Source organism: Hevea brasiliensis, chromosome 8, assembly GCF_030052815.1.
Source record: "Hevea brasiliensis isolate MT/VB/25A 57/8 chromosome 8, ASM3005281v1, whole genome shotgun sequence".
In the NCBI taxonomy this organism is placed as follows: domain Eukaryota; kingdom Viridiplantae; phylum Streptophyta; class Magnoliopsida; order Malpighiales; family Euphorbiaceae; genus Hevea; species Hevea brasiliensis.
The window spans coordinates 83,854,335-83,867,434 of record NC_079500.1 but is presented as its reverse complement, the minus strand read 5'-3'; the positions used below and the strand labels follow the sequence as shown (position 1 = coordinate 83,867,434).

Below are 13,100 nucleotides of genomic sequence, written 5' to 3'. Positions count from 1 at the left end.
CTGAATCTATCTGCAAATTTTATAGAAAATCCGGCAGAGTGCCGGCTGTAAATTGACAAAACAGTTCTTCTGAACCTGTTTAAAAAAACACTTCCAAAATAATTTCCAAATCCAAACTCCATTATATATATTCAAGTCAATCTCAAAATCTCAATCTCAATCACGATATTATTTTTAAAACTTTTCTGTTCACTTCATCATTTGAAGCATATTCACAAATAATTCTCAACATTTCATTTATCAACATACATAATGCAGAAAATCTCAATAATATGAAATTTCATATATTTACATTAATACATAATTACAGGAGTTTATAGTTACAATCCAAACTAATACAAAATGCAAAATACAAAAGGGCCACCTATAGTCCTAATGTCCTACCATATGCAGTGCAGATGTGAGGTGACTCGACTCTCGACATCTCAAGACTCACCCTTCTCGATATCTGCTGGCTCCCACTAGGTCTCCAAAGACTGCACGTGGCAAAAGCGACGCGCTAAGCAATTCTGCTTAGTGGTGACAATATAAAATAAAGTAAAATAGAATAAAATAATTATGCAGAGTGTATGATTTCATTTTTGGGTAGACTTAATTTCTGATATTGTTTGTAGTATTATTCACTTAAAATTTGATACGGTTTATTATCATTGCCCGAGTAACCGATACTAGTTGACTAGACTGGATAAATGGGTAAATCAGCACTGGGTACTAAGTACCTCGGACCATCACACCATTGGTCACATTGTGTCTCCTTAGGCAAATGTAATGACTAATAAGCTGTAATAATTATCAGGGTCAAAACCCAAGCATATCAACTCAAATAATATAGTCAAAGGCTATTATTTCACAGAATAGCATGGGAAAGCCATGAAACACAGAATGGCATGAAGCCATATGTAGTACTGCTAACAGAACCCTATTGGTATGCCAAGCTATCCAAACTAATCTTGTTAGGTATACTACGGCATTTTACACTTTTAAGTTTTACAATTTTTGAATTTCAAGTTTTGGTGTTACTATTCACTTCATTAGTCAACAAAAATATTGACTTTTGCATAGACAATAGGTACATTAGTTTTAATACTCTCAACATACCACATTTTGCATTCAAATTTTGTTGGTATTGGTTGCCAATACCATTTCTAAGCTTAATGTTAAGTAAGCAGAATTTTCAGTTTTCATGCATCATTTTTACTATTTCATTAGTCATTTTTGCAGCTGGAATTTAGTAAAATGATCAACCTGAAAGTTGTTCCTTATTTTGTCTAGTTGAATTTCCTTTTTTTGAATCACTCCATTTGGAGTTTTGTAGCTCAATTTATGATCCAAAAACCACAACTGGCCGGATTAGAATTTTTCTGGACTGACCATATCTACAGTACAGTGAACAGTAATTGCAACTCCCTTGTTGGATAGGTTCTGATCATAATTTGGGGTAGGTTTCTTCATGAAAGTTGTTGGTCTATATCTTATCTTGTTTCTGGTAAAATTTCAGGTCAATTGGACCTTTCTACATTGAGTTATGGTCAAATGAACAGTAGTCACTGTTCATTTGGTCATTTTGCAGAATCAGACTTCAGGTCACCGACTGTAACTCACTTGTTGGATAGGTTCTGGTCATAATTTGGGGTAGGTTTCTTCATAAAAAGTGTTGATCTATATCTCAGCTTGTTGCTGGTAAAAGTTCAGGTCAATTGGACCTTTCTAAATTGAGTTATGGTCACTGTTCATTTGGTCATTCTGCAGAAATAGCCTGCAGGTCACCCAGATTTGAGCAAGCTTTTGATTCACTTGGTTTGGTTTTATGGGCATGGTTTCTTCACCAAAGTTGTGCCATTATGTGTCTAGTTTCATGACTAATTGGCCTTGCACCAATTGAACCCATAAAATTCAAGATATTGCTGCCCAAACCTGCTGGACTCATGTCCAATTCTGCAGGTCACCATGGGCAGCCACACCAACTGCAATTCCCACTAATCAAACCACCTCATTTCTTGTTTACACAAAACCAAATGGTCACTAATTGACCATTAAAACTCACTTTCATCATTAAATGCTCAAAGTCCCATTTTTCGCCCCAAACCCTAACCCTAACATCTCAAACATTACCCCAAATGCATTTTCACTTCATTCCATCAATCCATTTAGTAAATACATGTTGTGGGCAGCCATGATAGTCTTTTAATTTCATTAAACTCAACACAATCAAACCCTAACCATGGCTACCAAAAATCTAGGGTTTCCATCCAAATGATATTCAACAATTTTTTTCTTTGCAATTTACACATATTCAAAGTTCTTAACATGAATTTAAGGAAAATTTCATAGTTAGGTCACTAACCTGAAAGGAGTGAGCTTTCCAATTTGCTAAAGTTCTTCCTTTCCTTTTCTTTTTGCTCCCAAAAGAATCTCCAAGATGCTAGAATAATTTTTTATGTTGGGAAATTTAGGTTTTAATGGATAGAAACCCAAGAAATCAAGCTTGGTAAAGCTTTGGTTATAGAGGGCAAAGGGGGTGGCATGAAGAAGAAGGAGAGAGGAGCTTCACGAATTTTTGGGCTTCTTTTTCTTTCTTTTTCTGCCACTTAAGTCTTTTTAAATACCTTGGTGACATGTGTCAACACTTGATTGGGTTGGAGACTTTTAATGACATCCTTATGATATAATTTCAATTTCTTTCATTTTTCCATCCTTTTCTTGTCCAATTAATTTCAATTAAATTTTGAACAACATTTAATCATATTTTATGTTATATAAATTATTTATTTAACTGGACAAGTTGGCCCAAAAATCATCTCTGAAGACGGAATGACCAAAATACCCTCCGTTTGGCTTAACGGGCCAAAATTATCTTTACCGATTGAAAATTTTTTCTAAGTATTTTCTTGGCATTCTAATGTCATGAGAACCTCAATGATCCTTCTCTGCGGTGCTAAGAATTATTTTATAAATTTTCCTAATTTTTTTTAATTAATTATTTTTTTATTAATTATTTTAGTTAATTTTTGGTTCCTCACTTTAGTTTAAATATTTTTCCGAACGTTCTAGCTATCCGGACCGACACTGGTCAACGAAACAGTAGACTATACGGAATAGCTAAAATGAGGATGTTACAACTCTTCCCCTCTAATAAAAATTTCGTCCTTGAAATTTACCTGGTGCAAAAAGTTGAGGGAACTATTGCCTCATTATCTATTCACTTTCCCAAGTTGCCTCTTCAGTGTTGTGGTGCCTCCAAAGCACTTTCACCAGTGGAATTTGTTTTTTTCTCAGTTCCTTCACTTCCCAAGCTAGGATTTGTATAGGTTCCTCTGTATATGTCAAGTCCGGTTGGTTTTCAATATCTTCCATGTAAATGACATGTGAAGGGTCTGAGCGATATCTTCTCAGCATAGAAACATGGAACAAATTGTGAATTTTATCCAGTTCTGTTGGTAAAGCTAGCCGATAGGCCACTGGTCCCACATGTTCAATGACTTCATATGGGCTAATGAACCTAGGGCTTAACTTACCCTTTCTCCCAAACATCAGTACTTTCTTCCACGGTGAGACTTTGAGAAACACTTTATCGCCAACTGCATACTCTATCTCTTTTTCCTTCAGGTCGGCATAAGACTTCTGTTTATCTGAGGCAATCTTCAGGTTAGCTTTGATTATCTTCACTTTTTCCTCAGTCTGTTTCACCAGGTCTGGTCCTACCAGCTTATCTTCACCTAATTTAGTCCAACACACTGGGGTTCTACATTTTCTCCCATACAGTGCTTCATACGGGGCCATTTGGATGCTAGCTTGGTAGCTATTGTTGTATGCGAATTCTGCCAGTGGGAGGTATCTATCCCAACTCCCCTCAAACTCAATGACACAACTCCTTAGCATATCCTCCAGGATCTATCACATAATTCACATTGTTACTATCATTTCAATTTATTAATTGCAAAAAAATTCAATTAGTTCTTAGGTTTACCTGGATTACTCGTTCTGACTGTCCATCCATCTAGGGATGAAAAGCAGTGCTAAAGCGGAGTTGTGTGCCTAAGGCTTCTTGCAACTTTTTCCAGAATATCCATGTAAACGTTATGTCTCGATCAGATATGATGGAAAGTGGGATTCCATGTAGTCTAACTATCTCATTGATATACAATTCTGCTAGCTTCTCTAATGAGTAGTCAGTCCTAACTGGCAGAAAATGTGCTGACTTTGTCAATCTATCCACTATCACCCACATTGCATCATGCTTCCTTTGGGTGAGAGGTAGACCACTAACAAAATCCATAGTGACGCGGTCCCATTTCCGTTCAGGTATGCTTATAGGTTGTAGCAATCCTGATGGAACTTGATGTTCTGCTTTAACTTGCTAACATGTCAAACATTTAGTCACATAGTTAGCTCTATCCCTCTTCATACCAGGCCACCAATAATGAGGCTTCAAATCATTATACATTTTTGTGCTTCCTGGGTGCATAGCATAAACACTAGTGTGTACTTCTTTCAAAATACCAGTCTTCAGTTCCCCATCATCTGGTACACACACTCTTCCTCTGTAGTACAGACACCCATCTGCTTTCACCTCATAATCAGTTTCCTTCCCCTCTGGAATTTTACCCATAATGGCCATTAGTTTTTCATCTGCCCTCTACCCATCTTGTATCTGTTGTAGCAGGGTTGGCCTCACTTGCAACTCATCCAAAATAGCTCCATCTTGAGCTAAGGAAAGACAGGCATTTAGTGATCTTAAAGCTGTGATGGACTTCCTGCTTAAAGCATCAGCAACTACATTTGCCTTTCCAGGATGATAATCAATCACACAATCATAGTCCTTCAGGAACTCAATCCATCGCCTCTGCCTGAGGTTGAGCTCCTTCTGGGTTGGCAAATATTTTAGACTCTTGTGGTCTGTATAGATGTAGCATTTTTCACCATATAAATAATGCTTCCATATCTTCAGTGTGAAGATAATTACTGCTAACTCCAGGTCATGAGTAGAGTAGTTCTGTTCATGTGGCCTTAACTGCCTGGAAGCATAGGCGACCACTTTCCCCTCTTGCATCAATACACACCCTAGCCCATTATGTGAGGCATCACTGTAGACCACAAAGTCTTTTCCCGACACTCGTGGTTAACACTGGTGCTTCACAACATAGCCTTCACCTCTCAAATCGGCTTGGCACTTGTCGCCCACCAAATTTCACATTCTTGTGTAACAACTTAGTCATTGGAGCAGCTATAAGAGAGAACCCTTCACAAATCTTCTCAGAATACCCAATAGCCCCAAGAAACTTCTCGACTCGCTTGTATTTCTGGGAGGCTTCCATTCCATCACTGCTTCTATCTTTTTGGGATCCACTCTAATCCCCTTAGCTGATACTATGTGTCCAAGAAAAGAGATCTCACTCATCCAAAAGTAACACTTGGACAACTTAGCATACAACTTCTTTTCTCGCAAGATTTGCAGAACAATCCTCAAATGTTCATCATGTTCTTCCCTGGTCTTGGAATACACCAGAATATCATCTATAAAGACCACTACAAACCGATCTAAGTATGGATGGAAGATACAGTTCATAAGGTCCATAAATGCTGCTGGTGCATTTGTCAAACCAAACGGCATCACTAAAAATTCATAGTGTCCATACCGAGTTCTGAATGCAGTTTTTGACACATCTACATCCTTCACCCTCAACTGATGATAACCTGATCTGAGATCAATTTTTGAAAATACACTGGCTCCTTTCAACTGATCAAATAGATCGTCAATTCTGGGGAACGGATATTTATTCTTCACAGTTACTTTGTTCAACTGCCGGTAATCAATACACAATCTCAAAGTTCCATTTTTATTCTTCACAAACAGCACCAGAGCTCCCCATGGTGACACACTGGGGCGTATGAACCCCTTATATAGCAACTCTTGCAACTGAGTTTTCAACTCCCTCAATTCAGCGGGTGCCATCCTATAAGGAGCAATAGAAATGGGTGCTGTACCCGGCATTACCTCAATAGCAAACTCGACTTTCCTTTCTGGTGGTAAACCAGGCAACTCTTTAGGAAACACATCTGGGAAGTCTCTCACTGTGGGTATATCACTCAAGTTTGGCTTAGCTTGCCTAGTATCAACCACGTGCGCTAGGTAAGCTTCACAGCCTTTTCTCATCAATCTTCTTGCAACCGTGGCTGAGATAACATTGTATAGGAAATCTGTCCTTTCACCCACAACAGTGATCTCATTGCCCTCAGAAGTTTTCAAAGAAATCCTCTTCAATTTGCAATCAACTATTGCCTGATGATGTGATAACCAGTCTATTCCCAAAATAAAGTCAAACTCGTGGAAGGCCAACTCAATTAAGTCTGCCGAGAATTCATATCCTTGAATCCTCAACGGGCAACCCTTATACACTTTATTCACTAACACACTGTGGCCTAGTGGATTTGTGACCAGAATGTCTTGATCACTCTCCTCTACTGGAACTCCCCTCTCTATGGGTAGTTTGATGCAAATGTAGGAATGAGTGGATCCTGGATCCACCAATGCATGTATAGAAGTGTTGTAGAGGGAAAACATACCCCTGATGACATCCGGGGCATCTTGCTCCTCTTGAGCTCTAATGGCATAGGCCCTGGCTAGTATTCTAGTGTCAGGCCTTTCAACTGACTCAGATGCAGGCCTCAGTGATGGACCAGCTGCCTCAGGTTTACCGGGCTTCCTACCCCTTTGTGGTGCAGGAGCAGGTCTGTCAGATTGTGTTGGAGCAACTGTAGTAGTCCTCTTGGGACAATTCTTGATCTGGTGTTCTCTCAATCCACACCGTAAGCATGCACCAGTCACTCACCAACATTCCCCCTTATGCCACTTCTGACAATGCTGACAAGCAGAAGATGCAGAGGCTGGTCCCCTAAACACCATCCCTGGAGAGCTGCCCATTGATGGTGTGGACTGGCCTCTCCTAGGTGTGAATTGTGGTCTGGGCCCCTGAGACTGACCCTGACCCTGTGGTGGTCCTGAACTCTGAGCAGGAGGACCCTTACTCTTCTTACTGGGACTAGAAAATGTACTGGACTGACCCGGACCCCTCTTCTGCTGTCTTTTCCTTCTATTTTGTTCATTGATTCTGACCCTTTCCACTTTTGATGCTGCATCTACCAGTTTAGAAAAATCCGTAATCTCCAGTGCTGTGATCATGACTTTGATGTTGTCATTGAGCCCTTCTTTAAACCGCTCGCACCTCTCTCGCTCGTAGGGACTATCTCCTCCCATATCCGCTAGTCCGACAAACTCACGCTCATACTCACCATCGACAACCGTCTCGTCTCGCATCGATAAATTCCTTCTTCGCTCTTCTAAATACACTTTGCTAATATATTTCTTCCCGAACTCGTGAGGAAGAATTCCCAAGTGATCCATTCGTGTTGCACCTCATCGTTATCGTGTCCCACCACCGATATGCATCATCCTCGGTAGGGACACAAGACCCACCGTGTTCTCGCCGGGGTGCAATTTAGTTGTTTCAACACTCTGATGGTTCTATCCAACCAATGTTCTGCAGCCATGGGATCATCCTCCCTCTTCCCAAAGAAGTCTACAGCCCCATGCTTCCTCAATTTCTCCAAATGAGATTTCTGTGTTGCTGGTGGTGGTTGTGGCTGTGGTTGTGGTGGTGGAATTGCCCCCATCATTTACCGGTAGAATTCAGTCATTTGCTAAAATAACGCAAACTGAGGTTGGGCAGGTGCCTCAGCTGCTGGTGGAGCAGATTCTACCCTACCCTCAGATTCAGCCCTTGGTGGAGCATGACTCTCCACCTCTTCCTCAACTGCTTTTTGCAAAGCAGGATCCATATCCTATTCAAAATAAGAAAACAAACAGATCTGCATCAGTATCACCTCAACACTTACAAATGCAATGCAATGGTATGTACTCTATCTAGGCCCAGAAACGCCTAAATCGATGCTCTGATACCACTAAATGTGACACCCCTTACCCGTCTACAATGTAGCCGAGCAAGTTATGCCACTCAGTGTGCCGGAGCACCAATTTATGTTTCTATTACAATTTATCCCTTTATAATTCATTTATTTTCAATTTTGATAAATCTGAATCTATCCGCAAATTTTATAGAAAATCCGGCAGAGTGCCGGCTGTAAATTGGCAAAACAGTTCTTCTGAACCTGTTTAAAAAAATACTTCCAAAATAATTTCCAAATCCAAACTCCATTATATATATTCAAGTCAATATCAAAATCTCAATCTCAATCACGATATTATTTTCAAAACTTTTCTGTTCACTTCATCATTTGAAGCATATTCACAAATAATTCTCAACATTTCATTTATCAACATAAATAATGCAGAAAATCTCAATAATATAAAATTTCATATATTTACATTAATACATAATTACAGGAGTTTATAGTTACAATCCAAACTAATACAAAATGCAAAATACAAAAGGGCCACCTATAGTCCTAATGTCCTACCATATGCAGTGCAGATGTGAGGCGACTCTGGACTCCTGACATACCAAGACTCACCCCGTCGATGTCTGCTGGCTCCCACCTAGGTCTCCAAGACTGCGTGGAAAAAGTGACGCGCTAAGCAATTCTGCTTAGTGGTGACAATATAAAATAAAATAAAATAGAATAAAATAATTATGCAGAGTGTATGATTTCATTTTTGGGTAGACTTAATTTCTGATATTGTTTGTAGTATTATTCACTTAAAATTTGATACGGTTTATTATCATTGCCCGAGTAACCCATACTAGTCGACTGGACTGGATAAACGGGTAAACCGACACTGGGTACTAAGTACCTCGGACCATCACACCATCGGTCACATTGTGTCTCCCGGTGTGCAACAGAACAGCTGATAAGCTGTAATAATTATCAAGGTCCAAACCCAAGCATATCAACTCAAATAACATAGCCAAAGGCTATTATTTCACAGAATGGCATGGGAAAGCCATGAAACACAGAATGGCATGAAGCCATATGCGATCGCTAATGTAACCCTATTGGCATGCCAAGCTATCCAAACCAATCTTGTTAGGTATACTACGGCATTTTACACTTTTAAGTTTTACAATTTTTGAATTTCAAGTTTTGGTGTTACTATTCACTTCATTAGTCAACAAAAATATTGACTTTTGCATAGACAATAGGTACATTAGTTTTAATACTCCCAACATACCACATTTTGCATTCAAATTTTATTGGTATTGGTTGCCAATGCCATTTCTAAGCTTAATGTTAAGTAAGCAGAATTTTCAGTTTTCATGCCTCATTTTTACTATTTCATTAGTCATTTTTGCAGCTGGAATTTGGTAAAATGATCAACATGAAAGTTGTTCCTTGTTTTGTCTAGTTGAATTTTATTTTTTGAATCACTCCATTTGGAGTTTTGTAGCTCAAGTTATGATCCAAAAACCACAACTGGCCGGATTGGAATTTTTCTGGACTGACCATATCTACAGTATAGTGAACAGTGATTGAAACTCCCTTGTTTGATAGGTTCTGATCATAATTTGAGATAGGTTTCTTCATGAAAGTTGTTGGTCTATATCTTATCTTGTTGCTGGTAACATTTCAGGTCAATTAGACCTTTCTACATTGAGTTATGGCCAAATGAACAATCACTATTCATTTGGTCATTCTGCAGAATTAGACTGCAGGTCACCGACTGCAACTCACTTGTTGGATAGGTTCTGGTCATAATTTGGGGTAGGTTTCTTCATAAAAGTTGTTGGTCTATATCTCATATTGTTGCTTGTAAAATTTCAGGTCAATTAGACCTGTCTACATTGAGTTATGGCAAAATGAACAATCACTGTTCTTTTGGTCATTCTGCAGAAACAGCCTACAGGTCACCCGGATTTGAGCAAGCTTTTGATCCACTTGATTTGGTTTTATGGGCATGGTTTCTTCACCAAAGTTGTGCCATTATGTGTCTAGTTTCATGTCCAATTGGCCTTGCACCAATTGAACCCGTAAAATTCAAGATATGGCTGCCCAAACCTGCTGGACACGTGTCCAATTCTGTAGGTCACCATGGGCAGCCACACCAACTGCAATTCAGACTAATCAAGCCACCTCATTTCTTGTTTACACATAACCAAATGGTCACTAATTGGCCATTAAAACTCACTTTCATCATTACATGCTCAAAGTCCCATTTTCCACCCCAAACCCTAACCCTAACATCTCAAACATTACCCCAATTGCATTTTCACTTCATTTCATCAATCCATTTAATAAATACATGTTGTGGGCAGCCATGATAGTCTTTTAATTTCATTAAACTCAACACAATCAAACCCTAACCATGGCTACCAAAAATCTAGGGTTTCCATCCAAATGGTATTCAACAATTTTTTTCTTTGCAATTTACACATATTCAAAGTTCTTAACATGAATTTAAAGAAAATTTCATGGTTAGGTCACTAACCTTAAAGGAGTGAGCTTTCCAATTTACTAAAGTTCTTCCTTTCCTTTTTTTTTTGCTCCCAAAAGAATCTCCAAGATGCTAGAACAATTTTTTGTGTTGGGAAATTTAGGTTTTAATGGATAGAAACCCAAGAAATCAAGCTTGGTAAAGCTTTGGTTATGGAGGGCAAAGGGGGTGGCATGAAGAAGAAGGAGAGAGGAGCTTCACGAATTTTTGGGCTTCTTTTTCTTTCTTTTTCTGCCACTTAAGTCTTTTTAAATACCTTGGTGACATGTGTCAACACTTGATTGGGTTGGAGACTTTTAATGACATCCTTATGATGTCATAATTTCAATTTCTTTCATTTTTCCATCCTTTTCTTGTCCAATTAATTTCAATTAAATTTTTAACAACATTTAATCATATTTTGTGTTATATAAATTATTTATTTAACTGGACAAGTTGGCCCAAAAATCATCTCTGAAGACGAAATGACCAAAATGCCCTCCGTTTGGCTTAACGGGCCAAAATTGTCTTTACCGATTGAAAATTTTTTCTAAGTATTTTCTTGGCATTCTAATGTCATAAGAACCTCAATGATCCTTCTCTGGGGTCCTAAGAATTATTTTATAATTTTTCCTAAATTTTTTTTTAATTAATTAATTTTTTTTATTAATTATTTTAGTTAATTTTTGGTTCCTCACTTTAGTTTAAATATTTTTCCGAACGTTCTAGCTGTCCGGACCGACACTGGTCACCGAAACAGTAGACTGTACAGACTAGCTAAAATGAGGATGTTACAAAAGACTTCTTCCTTTGGTCTTGTTCTAGTCATGTACCAAACCAATCAGCTGAAAAAGTGTAAGAGAATAAAACAATTTAAATGAAATTAAACAATAAATTAAAATTCCTAAATCAGTTAAATTACTTATCACCTAATATTACTAAAATTAAAATTCCCTGGCAACAGTGCCAAAAACTTGTTTGCGAGTTTACAACCCCGCAAGTACACGGATTGCGAACATGTAATAAAGTAATGTGTAGAATATCATCCCACAAAGAATTTAATTAGTAAGTACCAAACTACACAGTGATTTTGGCTATCTAGGGTGTCAAACAAAATGAGGGAATGAAACTTGTCTATTTTAAACGCTAGAATAATAAACTTAAAATGGAATAGTCTATTTTGAAATAATTCTTGAATTAAGATTTCACACTTAATCTTACTATGGATGTAATCTTGTCTATTTACTAGATTGAGAACTGTTTGCCTTGATGGAAAGTAATCCTAAGATATCCTAAGTCCTCTCTCAAGGAATTTAGGGTGTATTTTAATTAACCTAAACCCTACCTTCGTGGCTATTAAATTAATTAAAACCCTTTAAGATCTTTGACTAATTTTGAAACTCCACAAACGTCATCAGCCTATCTCTAGGTCAGATTTTCTTGGTTCAAAATCTTGATTTTCTAATATTAATCTTCATCTTTTGGTCCCTCAATTAATATGTGTAATCAATACTAATTGGGTACCAACACATAGCATGTATTAAGATCACAAGAAATTAAATCAAGGAACAAATCTCAAATCCAATAAATAAAACTTAATGTTTGTCCATAATAATGATTACAAGTACTACTCTCCTAATTCCAGAATATGAAAATTACTCACTCATGGTGAGTTTAGCAAACATGATAAAAATAAAGTAAAAGACAATAAAAATCATCTAAAAGAAATAAAACAAAAGAACCAAAGAGGATCTGCAGTTTTGATCTTGTGGAACTTCAACTGAAGGCTCCTCCTTGATACTGATGTCTTGCTTTTCTAGACGGTTTTGCACGATGGATGCTCCTAGAGGATTTTCAAGGTATGCTTTAATGAATTCCTCTTCAATTTGCTTTTCAATTATATCAACCTTGAAGCATTCATCAGGTTCAAGTTTGTGTTTTATTACGCTGACCAGGTTGAACTCCACTTCTTCATCTCTTATGTTGAGAGTTAGCAGTATATTCTTAATGCCTATGATAGCTCTAGCAATTGCTAAAAAAGGTCTTTCTAGGATTATAGGGATTTGGACATTCTCCTCCATTTCCAGTACAAGAAAATCAACTGGGATAGAGAATTTTTCAACTTTGATAGGGATGTTTTCTAGAATGCCCATAGGGTATTTCACAGATCGATCAGCCAGTTGCAATGAAATTATTGTAGGCTTAAGTTCCCCCACATCAAGCTTCTTACATATTGACAAAGGCATCAGACTCACACTTGCACCTAGATCACAGAGGGCTTTGTCCATATTCATGTTATCGATAAGACAAGGTATGGAGAAGCTTCATGGATCCTTATGTTTTGGTGGCAGCTTATTCTGTAATATGGCATTGCATTCCTCTGCAAGAGCAATAGTCTCATAGTCCTTCAGCCTTTTTTTCTTTGATAAAATATCTTTGAGGAAATTGGCATAAGATGGCATTTGAGAGAGTGCTTCTATAAAAGGAATGTTTATATAGAGTTTCTGCAAAACTTCTAGAAACTTTCCAAACTGCTTATCCAATTTAGCTTTTTGGAATCTTTGAGGAAAGGGTAGAGGAGGTTAATATGGCTCTGGTAGCTTCTTTTCCTTCCTTACTTCCTCTTCTTGCTTCTCTTTAGCTTCTTCGTTTTTCTCCTCTGTTTGGTTTTTAG

The 13,100-nt window shown here is 37.9% G+C and overlaps 1 protein-coding gene across 1 annotated transcript; it reads right to left on the bottom strand.

Annotated features, from left to right (window-relative positions):
• Window positions 1-12,144: 12,144 nt before the first annotated feature.
• On the bottom strand, window positions 12,145-12,720 carry LOC110657390 (uncharacterized). The gene has a single exon (XM_021814572.2). The coding sequence runs from the start codon at window positions 12,718-12,720 to the stop codon at window positions 12,145-12,147; it is 576 nt and encodes a 191-aa protein (XP_021670264.2).
• Window positions 12,721-13,100: the final 380 nt, after the last annotated feature.